The sequence below is a fragment of the Babylonia areolata genome, chromosome 24, assembly GCF_041734735.1.
Source record: "Babylonia areolata isolate BAREFJ2019XMU chromosome 24, ASM4173473v1, whole genome shotgun sequence".
Classification (NCBI taxonomy): domain Eukaryota; kingdom Metazoa; phylum Mollusca; class Gastropoda; order Neogastropoda; family Buccinidae; genus Babylonia; species Babylonia areolata.
This window is the reverse complement of record NC_134899.1, coordinates 2,591,682-2,612,295: the sequence shown is the minus strand read 5'-3', so window position 1 is coordinate 2,612,295 and position 20,614 is coordinate 2,591,682. Positions and strand designations below refer to the sequence as shown.

At 44.2% G+C, this 20,614-nt stretch overlaps 1 protein-coding gene across 1 annotated transcript; it reads right to left on the bottom strand.

Annotated features, from left to right (window-relative positions):
- Positions 1-18,998, bottom strand: LOC143298544 (torsin-1A-like). The gene is made up of 5 exons (XM_076611411.1): positions 18,741-18,998; positions 15,575-15,840; positions 8,847-9,022; positions 4,735-4,865; positions 1-1,729 (listed from the first exon to the last, which is right to left on the bottom strand). The coding sequence occupies exons 1-5, from the start codon at positions 18,931-18,933 to the stop codon at positions 1,464-1,466; spliced, it is 1,032 nt and encodes a 343-aa protein (XP_076467526.1). The 5' UTR covers positions 18,934-18,998; the 3' UTR covers positions 1-1,463.
- Between the last annotated feature and the right edge of the window lie 1,616 nt (positions 18,999-20,614).

Sequence of the window (20,614 nt, the reverse complement as noted above, 5' to 3'; positions counted from 1 at the left end):
AAGGGGAAGTCACTTTTTATTTTCAATGTGATTTTATTGAAAATGCTCAACAAGCAGCTTCTCAAGTTAGCAGAGAAAACAAACAGGTAGTCACAACAGGCATGTTGTGAAAAACATGTGACATGCATGCTACAAACATGCAAATAGGTCTATTCTTCATTCACTGGTTTTCAACAGCATAAAGTTGGACTGAACCAAATTCATCAACAGGTAAACAGTAAAGTTATATACAAATATAAAAAAATATATATATATTTAAAAAAAGAAACAAAGACCAAGTCTGTAAGGAACATGGAATAAAACATGTAAATGTACTTCAACTTTGAATATCAACAGTTAAGTTTACAGTATACATCTCTCTCTCTCTCTCTCTCTCTCTCTCTCTCTCTCTCTCTCTATCACACACACACACTACACACACACACACACACACACACACACACACACACACAACCTATAGCTGTATAGTAGTAGAGGAAAAGAAGTGCATGAAATCAATCTTTCAGCCTAAGAACACACACCAAAGTAAAACAAAAATTGTGACACCTTTTGCTTCAAAGGACACAGAGAACCTGGACAGAAAACTTGGGAGCACATTTATGTTTTCACTTCTGTTTGTGCCAGATATGGAGATCAATGTCAGATGTCTCCATTTCTCAGCATCTTTTGCAAGTATTTCTAACTCTTAAGCATGGTTATACTTTTCACACACATACACATTGGTATGATACTTTGTCACATGATGGCACATGGAAGATCTATAGAGATAAATATATAGAAAATAAACTCTGTGGGGACTTGACCTCACTGTTCTTGCGTAAAAAAAATTATATATACAAGCACCAGGTGCAGATTCAGAAAACCTGATGGATGGTAGACATTCCTGAAAAAAAATGACTAAAGACCATAACTCAAACAAACAGCCCCAGCAATAACAATCCATTCATCATATGACCAGCAAACAACAGCAACAACAACAACATGTCACAAACAAAGCAGCTGTGTTACCGCTTTGTTCCAACAGTGGCAATCACACTGCAGAAGAAAAAATGACAGTAAAAAATGGAAAGCTGATACAAAACAGCCGGATAATGACTCTCAATCAATCAAGCAAGTAGAAACTCACATATCATTCCTATCGATTCCCGAAAGACAAAATGTCAAATCAGCACAACATAGTCCACCTTCACAGCCACTGGTTTGCACCCAGTCACAGAGAGGACTCCCATAATCTCTGACACAGACTCCAGGATATGACCAGCAAACAACAGCAACAACAACAACGTGTCACAAACAAAGCAGCTGTCTTACCGCTTTGTTCCAACAATGGCAATCACACTGCAGAAAAAAAAATGACAGTAAAAAATGGAAAGCTGATACAAAACAGTCGCATAATGACTCCCAATCAGTCAAGCAAATAGAAACTCACATATCATTCCTATCGATTCCCGAAAGACAAAATGTCAAACCAACATAACATAGTCCACCTTCTCAGCCACACGTTTGCACCCGGTCACGGAGAACAGCTGTTCTTTCTCTGGGTAGAAGGTCAGCTCTGCCATCACCTTCCTCACCACGTCGTCTGGCACCTGGCCGCGGGACTTGTAGTGCTGGCGCTGCACCAGCGTGTCACGGACACACTCACGGACATGTCGCCGCTCCAAGGGCAGGTATGGGATGAAGGCAGTCACCAGGTGTTTGCTGATCAGCTCACTGTGCCACAGGCCCCCTGAGGACAATGCTGGACACCTTTACCTTACTCGGCTGCCTTCTTAAGTCCACATGGTACATGGCAAGATACTGTGTTGCCTTCTTAAGTCCTCATAATACATGGCAGAACACGTTGTTGCCTTCTAAAGTCCACATGATACATGGTAAAATACTATGTTGCCTTCTAAAGTCCACATGATACATGGTAATATACTATGTTGCCTTCTAAAGTCCACATGGTACATGGTAAGATACTATGTTGCCTTCTAAAGTCCACATGATACATGGCAAAATACTGTGTTGCCTTCTAAAGTCCACATGATACATGGTAAGATACTGTGTTGCCTTCTAAAGTTCACATGATACATGGCAAAATACTGTGATAAGATACTATGTTGCCTCCTTAAGTCCACATGATACATAGTAAGAAACTATGTTGCCTTCTGAAGTCCACAGGCTGAAAGATCAACATTACTAGCTGGCCACATTAAACATACCATGTTGCCTTCCTTAGTCCACATTGTATTGTATTGTATTGTATTGTATTGTATTGTATTGTATCGCTTTTTTTGTTGTTGTTTTTTTTTGTCACAACAAATTTGTCAGCATGATCTTCAAACTGCTCTCCCTGAGGAGAATATATCACCACAGCGCAGTGCCACCCTTTTCCTCTCTCTCTCTGTTTACAAGTGTATATGTTTTACTATCGAAGTGGATTTTTTCTACAGAATTTTGCCAGAGACAATCACTTTATTGTCGTGGATGCCTTTTCACGCGCTATGCACATGCTGCTCACTGGCCCTGTTTTTATAATCTAATTCAAAAGACTAGAACCCAGACCACCACTAAGATCCAGTGGAAGTGGAGTAAAAGTTCTGGTCCATATACAGGACTCAAACCCTTGGACACACACTTGCTTCCTAGTCAGGTATCTCACCACTGAGCCACTCTTTCACAAGTAAAACCTCAAGCAAAAATGCCCCAAATAATGAACTGGAACAATCAACAACCTGCCCTTACAGACATACCACCAGTTTTCAGTTTCAGTTTCTCAAGGAGGAATCACTGCATTCGGTCATATCCATATATGCTACACCACATCTGCTGGGCAGGAGGTTGACCAGCAGCGTAACTCAATGCCCTTAGTCAGGTCTTCAGTGCAAGCATATATATCTGTGTACCTATCAGAGTGGGTTTCTTCTGCAAGAATTTTGCCAGAGGGCAACACTCCCGTTGCCATGGGTTCTTTTTCAGTGCGCCAGGTGCGTGTTGCACACAGCACCTTTATTTATTGTCTCATCTGAAAGACTAGATGCTCAGTTTGATTTTCCAGTCAAACTTGGGAGAAAAGGGCGAGAGCGGGATTCAAACCCACACCCTCAGGGACTCCATTGGCAGATGAGCATCTTAACCATTCTGCCACCTTCCTCCACCATTACAGTCAACAGGAATGAAGTACATGCAGAGTTACCTTCAGATTCAATGAAACACATGCAGAAAACAGTGAGTTACCTTCAGATTCAATGAAATACATGCAGAAAACAGTGAGTTACCTTCAGACTCAATGAAACACATGCAGAAAACAGTGAGTTACCTTCAGATTCAATGAAACACATGGAAAAAAAAACCCACAGAGTTACCTTCAGACTCAATGAAATACATGCAGAAAACAGTGAGTTACCTTCAGACTCAATGAAACACATGCAGAAAACACAGTTAACTACCTTCAGACTCAATGAAATGCATGCAGAAAACACAGTTAACTACCTTCAGACTCAATGAAATGCATGCAGAAAACACAGTTAACTACCTTCAGACTCAATGAAATACATGCAGAAAACAGTGAGTTACCTTCAGACTCAATGAAACACATGCAGAAAACAGTGAGTTACCTTCAGACTCAATGAAATACATGCAGAAAACAGTGAGTTACCTTCAGACTCAATGAAACACATGAAAAAAAACCCACAGAGTTACCTTCAGACTCAATGAAATACATGCAGAAAACAGTGAGTTACCTTCAGACTCAATGAAATACATGCAGAAAACAGTGAGTTACCTTCAGACTCAATGAAACACATGCAGAAAACACAGTTAACTACCTTCAGACTCAATGAAATACATGCAGAAAACAGTGAGTTACCTTCAGACTCAATGAAACACATGCAGAAAACACAGTTAACTACCTTCAGACTCAATGAAATGCATGCAGAAAACACAGTTAACTACCTTCAGACTCAATGAAATGCATGCAGAAAACACAGTTAACTACCTTCAGACTCAATGAAACACATGCAGAAAACAGTGAGTTACCTTCAGACTCAATGAAATACATGCAGAAAACAGTGAGTTACCTTCAGACTCAATGAAATACATGCAGAAAACACAGTTAACTACCTTCAGACTCAATGAAACACATGCAGAAAACAGTGAGCTACCTTCAGACTCAATGAAATACATGCAGAAAACAGTGAGTTACCTTCAGACTCAATGAAATACATGCAGAAAACACAGTTAACTACCTTCAGACTCAATGAAACACATGCAGAAAACAGTGAGTTACCTTCAGACTCAATGAAACACATGCAGAAAACAGTGAGTTACCTTCAGACTCAATGAAATACATGCAGAAAACAGTGAGTTACCTTCAGACTCAATGAAATACATGCAGAAAACACAGTTAACTACCTTCAGATTCAATGAAATACATGCAGAAAACAGTGAGTCACCTTCAGATTCAATGAAACACATGCAGAAAACACAGTTAACTACATTCAGATTCAATGAAATACATGCAGAAAACAGTGAGTTACCTTCAGACTCAACAAAATACATGAAAAAAAAACCCACAGAGTTACCTTCAGACTCAATGAAACACATGCAGAAAACACAGTTAACTACCTTCAGACTCAATGAAATACATGCAGAAAACAGTGAGTTACCTTCAGATTCAATGAAACACATGCAGAAAACAGTGAGTTACCTTCAGACTCAACGAAATACATGCAGAAAACAGTGAGTTACCTTCAGATTCAGAGTTGATGGCAGCTCTGGCCAGAATATTTTCCATTTCAGCCAACCCGATATCCTCCCTTTTCTTTCCCTCTCGCCACTGTTCCAGGACATGCTTTGTGATGGACTCTCCTCCGGCATTGCTGCAACACACGCACACACACACACACACACACACACACACACACAACACACACACACACACACACACACCATGCACATACTCACACACCACACACACACACACACACACACACACACACACACACCGTTAATTCCAAAAGATGTGGCTGATGACTTTTCTTCCAATATTTCATTTGCCACTGAAAAGATTTTGAATGATTATTCATTGCTTAGAATGTTTTCAGAAATTTTAAACTCCAGTCCAGTTGGTATCCTCCTTTGATGTATTATAATTAATGTTGTTATTTATATTTACATTGTTGTAGGTTAATACTTGTTGATATGCATATACATATTCTCCCTCCCAGGACACCTCATTCAATACACACCACAATCTCTTTAGACTTTTTCTTATAATAATATACCTTTCCTCTGATACATAACATGAACACTTTTTTACACTAATATTCACATGCACTCCCTTTCCTTTATACACTACCTTACTCCTTTCCGTCTAAAAACACTTATAGTGAATAGACGTTAAACTGAAGATAAAACACACACACACACTCACACACACACACACACACACACACACACACACACACACACACACACACACACACACACACACACACCACACACACAAACACAGACACACACCATGCACACACACACACACACACACACACACACACACACACACACACACAACATGCACACACACACACACACACACCATGCAAACACACACACACACACACACACACACACACACACACCATGCACACACACACACAAGCACACACCATGCACACACACACACACACACACACACACACACACACACCATGCACACACACACACACACACACAGAGTGACGCCCATATCTTATGCACATTTTCCTTCAATTGTTGGACAGCTAGATTTTTTTCTAACCCATTTATTGCATAGCATACATGTTAACCTGCCATCCTGTAGTCTGGTTTTAGGTTTCATATCTGTCATCGGTCACTGACACATACATTTTGAAATGACCCATCGATTTGGTCACCTGACTCAGTAATTTTTCGTACAACAGTTCATGCTAAAAGGGCTTATACTGATTTCTCTAATTCTCCAGCAAAATCATGATTGCAGATTCAAACTCAGAAAAATACAAATATAGTCGTAACTGTTCTTGCTCTGCAGTTTGACTTCAAGCAGATGAACACTGTGAAAAAAATGTCAATACTGTAGCTGACCAGGAAACAAAACAAGGCATACACAAAGGTGTTGTCGCTTGTGTATTGTCAACTGCCAGTTCAGATTTTCACTTTTCTGCCAGTCTTCTTGATTGTGGACGGCTTCGATACCTACAGTTCATTTTGCCATTAGAAATTATCACCTGCATCATGGAGCATGCCGCCCAAAGGAGCTGCCTAATTCTGAGAAAGATTGAAAGGGTGTTCAGAACAGTTTCAGTCTCTTCCGTTCTGCAAGCATGTGGCGAGTCTGAATCTGACAGATTTCTTTAGTGTTCATGGACAACTTACGTGTTTACTTCACAGTGCGACTCTTTCCACTAAAATCAAGATCCAATCAAGATATGCACAAGCGCACTTAACCCCTAGACTGCCTATATGATGAGATAATTTGTCATCGCAAACATGTATGCTTCACTGCCACAATGACAAGATAACTCATCGAAATATTCTGACTTTTCCCTGGTTTGCATTCAGTTCGTTGACAAAAATATTGGTCGCTTTAGCTTGGGAAATCTTTCTAGGGTCTATTCATAGCTATTGACACCATCTACGTCATGAGGCAGTCCTTTATTTGAATGTTTTGGTTGGGTTACTGTTGCAGTGTTTTGCCTGGCTCCTTTCCTCGCTCGCTCAAAATGTCGGACTGACGCTGTGCTCAAGACATGCGATCATGGCGAACTAAATCAACCAAGATTGCTTTCTTTAGCTGATGCTCAGAAAGAATTGAAGCGTAAATTCGAAGGAGAAGACAGTGATGAACATTTATTGGACGATTTGATAGAAAATAAAGGGAGCAATCAAGAGAATGGCCAAGATACGACTATCAGTGAGTGATGCCGGCTGTATGGCTTTAGAAGGCGACAGAAAGTGACCGAATTGTTAGCAGGACACAGTGTGAGCGATTTTCTTGGCACTCAGCCAACGCGGTCTGATGAGAACTGGATAAAATGATCATGTGATAAGGGTGAAGAGGAGGGGGGTGGAGACTGAGGGGGCGTGGCCTCACATCCATATTATCACTTGGAGAAGTCAGAATGCATTGTGCATCTATCCCTCTTTTTTTTCTTTTCTTTTTTTTTCTGGTTGTTCTAGTATGATTTTGTGTGTGCAGATATCCATTTGTCCAGAAAATATTTTTTAGTGCAAATTACCTGACTAATGTTTGTAATGAACAAGTTGAAAATGTGACAAAAAACAAAACACTGATTTCAAAACAACAGCATGTCACTGAAAATATATAAAATGGGAACACATCATGTGTTTTGTATTCTTTATTCATTTACCTTTCAGAAAATGTACACTTTTATGGTTCTTTCTCCAATAACAAAGAGCACAGAATTTTTTGAAAATTTATAGCCGTTTTTTGGTGAAAAAACCCCTGGCAAATAGATTTAACTTAAATCTTATTTTCCTCGCAGCAAAAGGGTTAAACATGCATGACCATTTTTCATTAGTCATTTGAGCAGCCATACTTTATTTTCATGGTATGTTCATGTTTCCATAACCCAACTTGCATGTGCATACATAGATACCATTATCTTTAAAGTGCATGTATTTGATCTTCCACCTGTGTATACACCAAGAACGGAATCAACTAGGTCTGGTTATGGTACAACAGGAAATTTTACAAACATTTTGCCACTTTGATGATTTGGCTCATCACAAAGCAGAGTAAAGTGTCTTCCTGAAACTGTATTAGACTAATGCAAGCAACAGTGACACTGTAGACCTGATGTCTTTCAGCTTTAATGCTTTGGGTTTGTTTTCTTTTTCTTTTTCCCTTGTATCAATTGGACCATAATGTAAATATTTACTGTCAAATGACTCAAAACCAGTCAGCTTAAATCAGTCTTTTAGCATTATAGAAAAACGTTTAAAAATGACTGTATTAAAAAAAATACTGTATTTTCTGTGTTCATCATGGCACAGCAGACATCAGCATATAGTCTCTACATACCGTCACACACACACACACACACACACACACACACTCACACACATATATACGTACATACAAACATATATGAACATATACATGAACAAATTCTGGGGATGTGGGATGACCTGATGGAGATCTGTAGGCAGGAATAAGGGGCTGCTTTTCTTGATCCATTAATTTGGAAATCGTTTGCATGCTTCTTTGTGACTTTGTTGCTGTTGTTGTTGTTTGTTGTTGTTTTTTCTCCTGTTGTTTTGTGTATGTGTGTGTGTGGTGTTGTTCTTGTTTTTTGTTGTTGAAAAATTCACAATGATATACCTATGTTTTGCGTGTCAAAAAATATAAAATTACATAGCCAAAATATACTTCATCGTTCAATTAGCTCAAAATCATAATCTGTATATCAAATAATTTTAAAATGCTTTCAACAGACCCCTCAGTCAGTTTTCTTTCAGAAACACATGGTTTGCATACTTTCGGCAAAAAACATAGCCTGCAGATTTTTTTTTTTTTTAAATACCCATTTTCATTGAAAAATGCTTGGCAGAGGCCTGGTAGTGAACAAGTTAATTGTTACCTCCACAACCAAAATACCTTTGATAAGCATCTAATACTGAGTGCAAAATGAGTGTGTCAATGAAGAAATTACAATCCAACAACAACAAAAAAACAATAAACAAACAAAAAAACAACAAAAAAACAGAACCAAATTCATCAACAGAGCCAATAACATATATCTAACCTAAAACACTGAGAGAAAAAAGTTGAAAATAATTCAATCCATTTTTTATCTTGAGCAAACAGGAGGCCACACCTGAGGAAGATGAAGATGGCATGGCGATAGTCCACACCCCCCAGCTGTTCATGGTAGTCAAGGTAGGGCTTGATGGTGTCGATCAGACCGCCCGGCAGTTTGTCAATCTCGTCAAAGATGAACAGCGACTGGGGACACTTCTTCACCTGCTTCTCTACTATGTCTCTCAGCCGGTCCTGGTGTATGCACACACACATACATCTTAAACAATTAGAATACCCAGCCAGATGTAAGTTGGTAGTTAGTAAAAACTAAAACGAATTATGTTCACTTCAATTACCAGTGTTGCCTTGTAAAAACATTTCCTTCAATGGCAAAAGAAAAAAAAAAGGCAATGTTCAGTGAAACAGGAACTAAGCAACAAGAAACAAAGCGCACAAAAAAAAACATTCTATGTATATGTGTGTGTGTGTGTGTGTGTGTGTGTAAAAATTCAAATAATGATAATATAATAATAATAATAATACTAAAAGGAGGAGTTTGTATTATACTCCATGTTTGGTGTTTACATATACTTACCATGTCAAACTGATGCAAACTAGGCCTATGGTTTGCTCTGTTTGGCCAAATTTCGCGCGGCTAACAGTGAAAAGACGCCCCTCTTAGTCTGGCCCGCTCTTAGCCAATCAAACGCCTCTAACAGCTATAAGCGCTGAATCATTCCGTGGCCATGAATGAAAATGCCCCATGAGAACCACGGCGGAGACGCGGGGACGGACGGGCGGGCATTCGAGTTTGACATGGTAAGTATATGTAAACACCAAACATGGAGTATAATACAAACTCCTCCTTTTGGTGTCATATACTGTACCATGTCAAACTGATGCAGAATTTAAAGCAAATGGAGGAGGGCAACGCCTACTGGTTCGTATGGGGAGCCCTTGAAACTGAGACGGCAGTGTTAGCCGCGACAAAGGAAATCCCCTTGGAACCGTCAGCCCTGGTCATACGGAAATCCCGGAGGTAGAAGTTGATGAAGGGATTCTCCGACCGCCAGAAGGCTGCCTCCAAGACATGCTGCAGTGGTACCGAGTGCTGGAAAGCAGCCGAAGTAGCTATGGCCCGCACTTCGTGTGTTCTGGGATTAAGACAGCTGAGATCCTTGTGTGCATGAGAGTAGGCTCTACGAATGACTTGGGAAACCCAGCGGGAAATGGTGCCTGCAGCGATATCTTTCTTGTAATTCTCATTGAGGGAGATGAGAAGGCGCCTCTGAGAAGAACGCCTATGGCGAGACCTATTGCAATAGTATTTGAGGCACCGAACGGGGCAGAGATGCCTATCTTCATCATCTTGTGCCAGAATATCCGACAAAGGTCTGACCCTCAGAGAGGGGGAAGGGACCTCGGGGTCTTGGTTCTTAGCCAGAAACTCTGGAAGGAAACGAAGAGTGATGGAACCATCTCTGTGGAATGCTAGATCTTGTGGCAGACCACTAAGACCATGAATCTCACTTCTACGACGGCCCGTGGCCAGCAACAGAAGGAAAGTGGTCTTGAGAGTGAGCAGGTCAAAAGGAATAGTCCCCAATGGCTCAAAGGGCTGTTTTCGAATGAAATCCAGCACCAGGAACAAGTCCCAGAGGGGCACTCTTCTGGGATTCCTAGCTTCCTTCAGAGAGGCGCCCCTAGCCACTTCTCTGAGCAGGAAATCAGCTTCAAAAGCGGGACCACCTAGCTGTTTGATAGTGGTACAAATGGCAGACCTGTACCCTCTCACAGAACTAGCAGACAGGTTGAGAACCGAGGAGCAGTGAGCCAAAAAGTTGGCCAGCTGCATGCTCGTAGGGTTAGTAGGGGGAATGTTCTGAGCTGTACACCAACTCAGCCATTTCTTCCATCGAAAGTCATACAAAGTCTCTGTTCCCTCCCTCCTGGCTTTGGAGACTATGGAGAGGAGGTCGGAGGAGGCACCCCCCTTGGTCAGCGCGGCGGACACAGAGGCTGACCGAGGGGTGGAAGACTTCAATGGTGATGCTGACAGATCCGCCCGCACAGCAGCCACGCGTGCAGGTGGAGCATTTGAGGATTGGAGTGAGGAATGCCCGAACGAGGCTGCCTCAGCAGATGAGGTTTGGTTTCCAGTTCCAGTGGTGGAACATGTGTCAGGGACTGAAGGACCGGAAACCAGGGCTGGGCTGGCCATTTCGGCGCAATGAGGATCATCTGCGGGCGTTCCAACCTGGCTTTCCGTATCACCTTGGACAGGATTGGAAAGGGAGGAAACGCGTAGGCAATCAGACTGCTCCAGTCTAGAGAGAGAGCGTCCACTGCCCATGCTTCTGGGTCGGCGACTGGAGAGACGTACGTGGGAAGTCTCTTGCTGAACCTTGTCGCAAAGAGGTCCACCATCGGCCGGAACCACTGTTCCCACACTCCTTGCAGGGTGTCCTTGTCCAGGGTCCACTCTGTGTGTATGACACTCTTGGACCTGCTGAGAGCATCTGCCAAAATGTTGTCTTTCCCTGCTATGTGTCTCGCTGAAAGTGCAATGCCCCTGCTGTGGCACCAACGGAGGAGAGCCTCGGTCCGCAGAGAGAGGTCTGCCGAGTGCGCTCCGCCCCCTTTGTTCACGTAACAAGCGACTGTTGTGTTGTCCGTGAACAAGCGAATGGTCTTGCCTTTGGCCTCCGCTATGAAGTGCTGGAGAGCCCTGCGAACTGCCTCCAGTTCCAGAACATTGATGTGGCATAGGCGCTCCTCCGGGGACCAAGTCCCTGCTGCATGGAGTGAGTCCATGTGGGCTCCCCAGCCCATGGAGGAGGCGTCTGTGAATAGTGCCACCTGAAGAGTAGGTGGGGCTATGGGCACCCCCTGTGTCAGAAGAGGGGTGGTTAACCACTCTGATGTCACCTCGAGGAACCACTCGCCCAGACATATCCGGGTATCCCATGGCTGAGTGCTCTGGGACCACCGTAGCCTGAGTGCCCTCTGAAGAGGGCGCTTGAGAACCCTGCCCAGAGGGATGAGAGGTGCCATGGACTCCATCATGCCCAGGAGGGAAGACAGTGTCCGCGCCGTTGCTTGGGAGGAATGGCGCAAGTGGTTGAGGAGGCCTGCCAGACGGTCCCACCGATCTGGCGTCGGAGAGACTATCATGGACCGCGTGTCGAATCTCATCCCTAAGAAGTCGAAGGACTGGCTCGGGGACAGATCGCATTTCTCCTGGTTCGTGATGAAGCCCAGTTGGGAGCACAGGTCTAGAAGTCTGGCTGTATGACTCTGGCACAGAGCCTGTGACTGGGCCAGAATAAGCCAGTCGTCCAGGTACACACAGAGCCGAATGGACTCCGACCGGACGATTGACACCAATTCCCGCACCACCTTGGTAAACAGGAAAGGGGCAAGGGACAGACCAAATGGGAGGGCAGAGAACTGGAACACTCTGTCCCTCCACACGAACCTCAGGTACCGGCGGGAAGCCGGGTGGATGAGGATATGGAAATAAGCATCTTTCAGATCGATGGACGTCGCCCAATCTCCCTGTTGCATGGTCTCCCGAATCTGTGCCTGTGTGTCCATCTTGAATTTCATCTTGGGGAGGAAACTGTTGAGGGGGGACAAGTCCAGGACTGGTCTCCACCCTCCGGAGACTTTTGGAATCACGAACAACCGGCCGTAAAAACCGGGGCCCGGGTCCGAGAGTTGAGATATCGCCCCTATGAGGAGTAGGTGCGATATCTCTTTCTCTAAGACGCTCTCCTGCTCCATCGACGTGCCGGGACAAGTTTCCTACTTGGAGGGGCTGAACGACTGGCGGTGCTGAATCGGGGCCCAGTCATTGGGGGTGCTGCCTTCTGGCCTTGGGCATGGCCGGACGGCTTGGACGGCCATGAGGTGGTTTGTTCCTCTGCCGCTGATTCTGAGCACGCCGCTTTGGCTTAGGAGGCGAGGTATATGGAGGAGCCCTGGTGGCGGGTCTCTTCAAAGGCATAGAACCCTGGCGCCCCTGGGAGGATTGGGCTAAATATGAGGCCACCTCCCGGTTTGTCTCTGCCCTGTGGCTGACAAAATGCGGCGCATACTGGCCGAAGAGGGAGTGCTGCTGTGCTGGGATGGACCGCAGAGCAGCCCTCTCCTCTACTGGAATGTTAGAGAGGCGGAGAACAGCATCCCGCCGCGCTAGCACCATATTGAAGTGAAGGCTGGTAGCTGCGTCTGCAGCTGCCGTGAGACCAGACGCTACTCGATTGCCAAAAGTGTTTAACCTCGGGTCTGAGAAGAGGCCAGGCAGGCCAGAGGAAGGAGACTCCGTGTCCTGCTGAACTGGACGTCGTTCCCACAGCTCATTGGCTCTGTGGAGGAACGCGTCAAAGAAGGTATAAGCCGTGGACACCTCGAGGAGGCAGCGGCGGGCCAGTTTGTCCCACTCTGCAAATGTCTTAAAGGGAAGAGTAGCTGAGGTGGGGAAGGTGGTGCGCTGTGAGACCAACATCCTGTCCTGCGCGGAGGGCTCTGCTTCCCTGTAGGCAGGGTGGTCCTGTGTGTACCAGGACCACACTCCTCCCTTGGAGGGATCTTTAAGGAACTTGCCTGGGGCAAAAGCGCCCGGGGCAGAGAGTGACTCCCTGCCTGGAGGAGGGATGGAAGCAGCACCCCTGACGGTGCGGGCTGGCTTATTAAGCCACTCCTGAGCCATTTCTGGCACTCTGAGTCGCCTTGTGGTTCTGGAGTTAGAGTCACCTGACCGTAGGAGGGTTAAGGGTGACAAAGTTGCCTGAGGGACTGATTCAGCATGTGTGACCCTATTGGGGAGGGTCAGTTCGAGCTCGGCAAAGTCCGAGTTTGGTTCAGGCTGGTCCCTAGGGAGGCGTGGGCTCCATCTGTCGCACTGGGATGGGGGCGAAGAGTGCTCATCTGCTTGTTCGTCCTCATCCGAAGACAGGGGCTGTCCTTCTTGTTCACAGTCCATCCCCTGTTGGGTGCCATCCCAAGTGGATGTACCCACGGGGGCGTCCTGTGGGCTGTGGTCAGCCCAGCGGGATGAGCTGGGGCGATCCCGAGCAGGGACCCTGGTCTCCTCTGTTATGTCCTTGACACCTGAAGAGGGTGGGGAGTGTGTGGACCGTAGGTCCAACCATGCTTGGGATGGTGGGTGCCACACCTTCTCAGAGAGAGCGTCCCTGGACGCCAGAGGGACCCACGAGTGCTGTGAGGGGACGAACACCCACTCATCTCCTTTTAGGACCGAGGGCTGGGTAGGTGGGACCAGCAGGCTCCCACGGGCTGAGCGGGGTCCCTCAGCTGCCGTCGGTCCTGAAAAGGAAGCCGTAGTGACCGTGGCGGTCACCTGCATGCTGACAGAGGACCTATTCGAGGCTGTAGTGTTAACACTGGTCAAGGAGCTCGACCTGCCCAACGAAGAGTCAATCCCTCTTGTCGGGGCTGTGTGTGTCACTCTGTGGTCTGTGCTGGGTTGGGTCTGGTGGGGAGCGGACCAGGGGTTAGTCCCTGGTCCTCCCGGGAACCCAGCATGCACCATAGGTGCACCCCAGTACGGGTAGAATGGGGGATACCACCCGTGGGCACCAGCCATCCCGTGACCCCAGCCCCAAGGGTCACTGGTGCCTTGACCTCGTTGAAGGGAAAAGCCTGGCCAAGTCGGAGGGAGGTCAGGTCCGACTTGGGTGTCAGACAGGCCGAAAGGCCGGCGGTCTGACTGCCCGGAACCGCCTGACACGCGCGGGACTCCCCCAGCAGGGGAGACCGGCCGGATAGCGGGGAGACCTGCAGAGCAGGTTGCCACGCGCCCAGAATCCCCTCCCGTGGGGAGACTGGGGTGGCTTGGCCCGGGGTGGGCTAAGTGGAGGTCCCCCCCCGGAACCAACTGTTTTTCTCCCCCAGGAGGAGGTGGGGGAGGGGGGTCGACCGAGGAGGGAGGAGGGGAAACAGCACTGGGGCCCCTGAGGGCCGTCTCCGTGTGGGGACCCGGATAACGGCGGGGGGCGGCCTCCCCTTGGGAGTCCGCACCCAGCCGCGAGTTCCCACCACCAAGAGAGGACGTGCTACTCCCCCTTCCACCCGCCTCGCGCTGGGACACTTCGGGAGGTGACGCTCGAATCCCTTCCCCCCGGTCCCCTTCATGACCGTTTTATCGGGACGAGCGTCCCCTCCGCGATCAGCGTCTGCAGACGCATCGCCGCGGTCCCTATCGGGAGAAATCATGAGCTCCGGGCCTGGGAGAGTCTCTTGGCGAGTATCTCTGCCAGCATCATGATCCCTGCCTTCGTAGGATGGCAAACGAGGCATGGTACCGCGCGTAAGCACCCAGCGAACAATACGAACCCCAACAGAGAAAGGAAAGACCGGATCGACTCAGAGGTAGAAAATACGAAGAAATCGAGGGGGCCGAGTCGAAACGAGTACACAGAATGTAAGCACAATACACATGCAAGCCGCATACAACAAAATAAGGCCAAATGAAAACGCTTAATAGCCAAAAAAAGCGTTAGACGAGACAGAGCGAAAACCTGACAAGATGGCGTGGAGAGCCTTGGCCAAAGGAATGATTCAGCGCTTATAGCTGTTAGAGGCGTTTGATTGGCTAAGAGCGGGCCAGACTAAGAGGGGCGTCTTTTCACTGTTAGCCGCGCGAAATTTGGCCAAACAGAGCAAACCATAGGCCTAGTTTGCATCAGTTTGACATGGTACAGTATATGACACCAATATATATATATATATATATATATATATATATATATTATATATAACCATATTCTCATCCTCTACCTTATACAATGGAACCATTTCTTGATGTGGGAATTCTTTTGTGGCTGACATCAATCGAACATTTTGACTGCGCAGTCCCTTTTTATACAGGGCTTCTGCAACGATACGGCTGACATGGTTCTTTCCTGTTCCCGTGGGTCCATGGAAGGATAACACCAGTGCTTTGACTGGAGACCGAGTTCTTACATGGCCTTTTACATGACTGGTGACCACTTGTTTCACAAGATGCTGACCATACAAACGCCCATCCAGTTCTGTGTATAAAGCTGCACACACACAAACAGGAAACATGAATTACTTTCACTTCAATTACCAATGTTGCCTTGTAAAAACATCTCCTTTGATGGCAAAAGAAAAAAAAGGCAATGTACAGTGAAAAAAAGAAGCGCACAAATGAACTGTTTTAGGACAAAATATGTCAGTAATGTTTCTTGCATCTGTGGTGCTCACATAACAGCTGATCATATACCAACTTGTAATATGTTAAAGTCTCAAATCCCTGAACTGAAATCATCTTCAGTGTTGACGATCTTCCGCAGTCCATTGCTAATGTATGACTTTTTCAACTCCTTGTTAAATAGTCCAGTTGGTTCGCTGTTATAGTTGTTTGTTTTTCATTAGAAATATGTTATACTGTTATGGTTTTTTTTGGTTTTTTTGGCTTTGTTTTGTTTTTGTTTTTTTGTTGTTGTTTTTTAACAAAACTTAAATCAATCATTTTCTATATGTAACACACACACACACACACAAACACTTTCACTTACTTGCATGCGTACACAGTAATCCCCCCCTCCCCCCCACCCCACCCCGTCCCCCTCCTCCCACTTGATTTTTTTCCTACCTTCGTCTAATATCACTTACAGTGAAAAGACGTTAAACTAATGCACGAACGAACGAAACATGAAAAAAGTTGCTGAACAGTAGTTAAAGACGAAATTTTCTTTCATCAGTAAGAACAAATGTTGTTTTTGTTTTTTTTTTCTATAAATGACCACAGTACTACTTAAAACAATTTACTACTCTCTCACAGAACTTGACAAGAAAAGAGGCTTCAGTTGGGTTCTGTTTCTTTCTAGTGTGTTCTGGGTTGGTTGTTGAACAATTTCAGTTTCAGTCGCTCAAGGAGGCGTTACTGCGTTCGGACAAATCCTTATACGCTACACCACATCTGCCAAGAAGATGCCTGACCAGCGGCGTAGCCCAACGCGCTTAGTCAGGCCTTGAAAAAAAGAAAAGGTGAATAAATAATAGATAAGCGTACATAAAGAAGTAAATAAATACATAAATAGATAAATAAATAAATAATAATTATAATATGAAAAAAGGTAGTGATAATAATAATAATTATTATAATAATAAATAAATAAATAAATAAACAAATAAATAAATAAGACAACAATGATGATAAATAAGCAAATAAATGTAAAACATTGAACAAATGTTGAACAGAAAGGGAGCACTAGTCTGGTCAACAACATGAGCTAAAACTTCCTGACAGACACGAGACAGCAGTTGCTGTGGGCGATACTGTATCTGACAATGCTTCTGTGGAGTCGTGTTTACCCGATGCCCAGGTTACTGGATCCGGTCTCATTTCTCCCCTACTTTTTAGTGACTCCCCAAACATCGGTTTTCCACTACTGTCTGCTAGACAGCAGACTGTTCATCAACATTTGTGTCACACTCTGACACAAAAACTTGGCATTACAGAAGCCAGTTTATGAACATTTGTGTCACACAATGACACTGGACTTGACTTTCTTCATCAAAAACTTAACTGGGCTTATGTTGTCCACTGGCTTGCAACTAGAATGTTCTGCAGTGATAAGAACTGAAAGGTTTTTTTGATGTTTAGAATGAAGACAACAGGCTACTACACCATCAATCAGTTTATATAAATGAAAAAGGACAGAGAAATGAAGCAGTGTGTGTGTGTGTGTGTGTGTGTGTGTGTGTGTGTGTGTGTGTGCACGCACGTGTGCATGTGCATAATCATGCATGTGTGTGTGAGTGAGTGAGTGAGTGAGTGAGTGAGTGAGTGTGCATGATCATGCATGTGTGAGTGAGTGAGTGTGTGTGTGTGTGTGTGTGTGTGTGTGTGTGTGTGTGTGTGTGTGTGTGTCAGGGCTTGTGTACGTTTATGTGTATTTGTTTGTGCTTTCATAGTTTCATGTTTGTTGCATATCTGTTGTGCATGTGTGTGTGTGTGTGTGTGTGTGTGTGTGTGTGTGTGTGTTTTACATTTATTTGCATATTTTCCTATTTATTATTATTACTATTCTCTTTCTTTTTTTTATGTGTTTATCATTATTATTATCATTATTATCATTATTACCTTTTTTCTTCTTTTTTTCATATTTAAATATTTATTTACCTCTTTATTTGTTTAATTATTTCTTCTTCTTTTTTTTCTTAAGGCCTGACTAAGTGCATTGGGTTACACTGCTGGCTTGGCAGATGTGATGTAGCGTATACTATATGGATTTGTCCAAACACAGTGACACCTACCTTGAGCTACTGATACTGATACTGTGGGAAGCTGCAAGTGTGCATGAATGTGTGTGTCAGTGTCACTGTGTAAGTGTCATGAATGTGAAAGCGTATGTATACATGCAAACATGTGTGTATGTGTGCGCATATGTTGAACAACCAATGTTCTATGTACACTACATATGTGAAAGTTTGAACAATGAGGTCTTCTGATATCATTCTTTTACTTTAAAAAAAAAAAAAAAAAAAAATTCCTTTTTTTTTTTCTTTTTTCTCTTTTCTTTTTTTTTTTTATCTCTTTCATTCCATAGATCCTCAGTTTCAGTCTGTGACTTTTGCTCTTAATTTTGATTATGTGTGAGCACTTATTTATGCCTGTATAAAGTATGTTTTCTGTCAAGTTACTTTTCCATATGGTTCCACCTTTCAGCTCAATCCTGTGTTGTTGCTTAACTTCTTTTTTTTTAATTAAAAAGAAGAATAACTATTGTATGTGAGTGATGGTGGAAGTTATATCTCGCGCATGCAAATTTCGAAACGTCATTGTCAAGTATTAACTAAAACACATCAAAGAGATTCTAGAGTTTTTTTGTTTTTGTTTTTGTTTTGTTTTTTTGTTGTTGTTTTTTGTTGTTGTTGTTGTTGGTTTTTTTAATACAAACCCTCAACAACAAACCTGTAGCATTGTTGGTAATCCACTTTTTATCACAGCATTCGTAGAACTGACACATCACAATGTTGTAACTGGCCATGCCAAGAGCCGTAATAGCTGCTCCCAAAGCATAAACACCAGAAAGTGGTTCGACATTTTCCACAATCTGAATCGATCCCAGGATCACCACGAACAGCAACACATTTTTGACAGGCATGTTTATTGAGGCGTGTTCACAAATTATTTCCTGGACAAGTTTTGTACCACAGATAAACAGAATAACCTCCCTTCACCGGAAAGCATTGCCTCCGGTTTACAAAAGTGTTCAATGTTGCAAACTTTACTAGAGCTGTAACGAATACTCTGTCTGTCCGTCGGTCGGTCGGTCGGTCGCTCTCTCTCTCTCTCTCTCTCTCTCTCTCTCTCTGTCGACATTGTACTGGTTACTTATGTTATAAAATGTGTCAACCCCACTCTGAAAGTCCCAACAAGAGAAAAAACAGTTTTTGAGAGGTGTCCTCTAAGGAACACCACTTATGATGAAACAAATTTAATATGCAGTTTCAGTTTCTCAAGGAGGCGTCACTGCGTTCGGACAAATCCATATACGCTACACCACATCTGCTAGGCAGGTGCTTGACAGCAGCATAACCCGATCGACACGCTAGTCAGGCCTTGAGTGCATGCATGTGTATTTGTGTACCTAAGTCAGACGTGGATTTCGTCCACAGAATATTGCCAGAGGACAAAACTTTCAGTTGTTGTCATGGGTTCTTTTTCAGTGCGTTAAGTGCGTGCTGCACATGGCTGGGACATATCCCCAAGCAACTCCATCATTCACCAACTGTCGGCCAGTGGAAAAGCAGCGTGCAATTGGGAGTGAGTGGTGTGTAGGGACTGAAAAAGCACTGTTATAACACTCTGCGTGAAGGCCTCCATGATGCCTCTTGACATTAAACTGCCACCTGGGACACTCTTACACAGAACCGCTCGAAGTGGCGAGCTTCAAACACGTGACAATTGTCAGACTTCAGAGGCAAGAGAACTGTTGAGGAACAGTGTATCAGGGAACTCCTCAAGCTCGGAGCAGCCAGCACACAGACTGATGTGCCCACACTTATCTGCCGACAATGTGCAAGGACAATATATGCCAAAATAAACTTTATCGTGTGTATTCAGATACATCGTGACCAGTCAAGTGAAACATCTGGTAGAAATGCTGAGGTCCCCTTGAAATAACATTTGGCCTTAGACACAATAAGTTCGTGTCAATGATTTGACAGATTCTTCACTGAATCACATGCAGCAGATGGAGAAGAAGACACCAAGTCATGAATGAAGGTTTTCTGGTATTACACCAAAGGTCAGAGAATCAATACGACGGCTTCTTCAACTAAAAGAACAGACGGTTTAGACAGAAATGCAAAATGCCCAGTGGCACTGACTAGCTCACCACATTGACAGTTTTGTGATATCTGACCAGAACTGGCCGAAAAGGAAAAGCTGAAGACAAACCTCTTTTTAAATGGGGCTTTTTGTGGGTCTTTTAGGGAAACTAATGTGCCTACATTCGTGTACAATCAAACTTTGTGGCTTTTCTCTGCACCCTCTCGATTACAATAGACTGTCACTTCAGATAAAGACACCACACAGTGTTTCCAAACCCCAAGTGAGGTCACACCAGAGCGTTATATAGTTTTACAAATGTCAAGGTCAAGATAAGTAAAAGTTTTTTTGATTATTCCAACATGATCATTTGATTTGCTTTATTTATCCAGCTCTATGAATGTGCAGTTCAAATGAAAGACTTCAGTTGCATACTTAATGCTTTGCTTGGATTTCTTCCGCCAACATGTATTACTTTACATTTGTCCACGTTAAAATACAGATTCCATTGC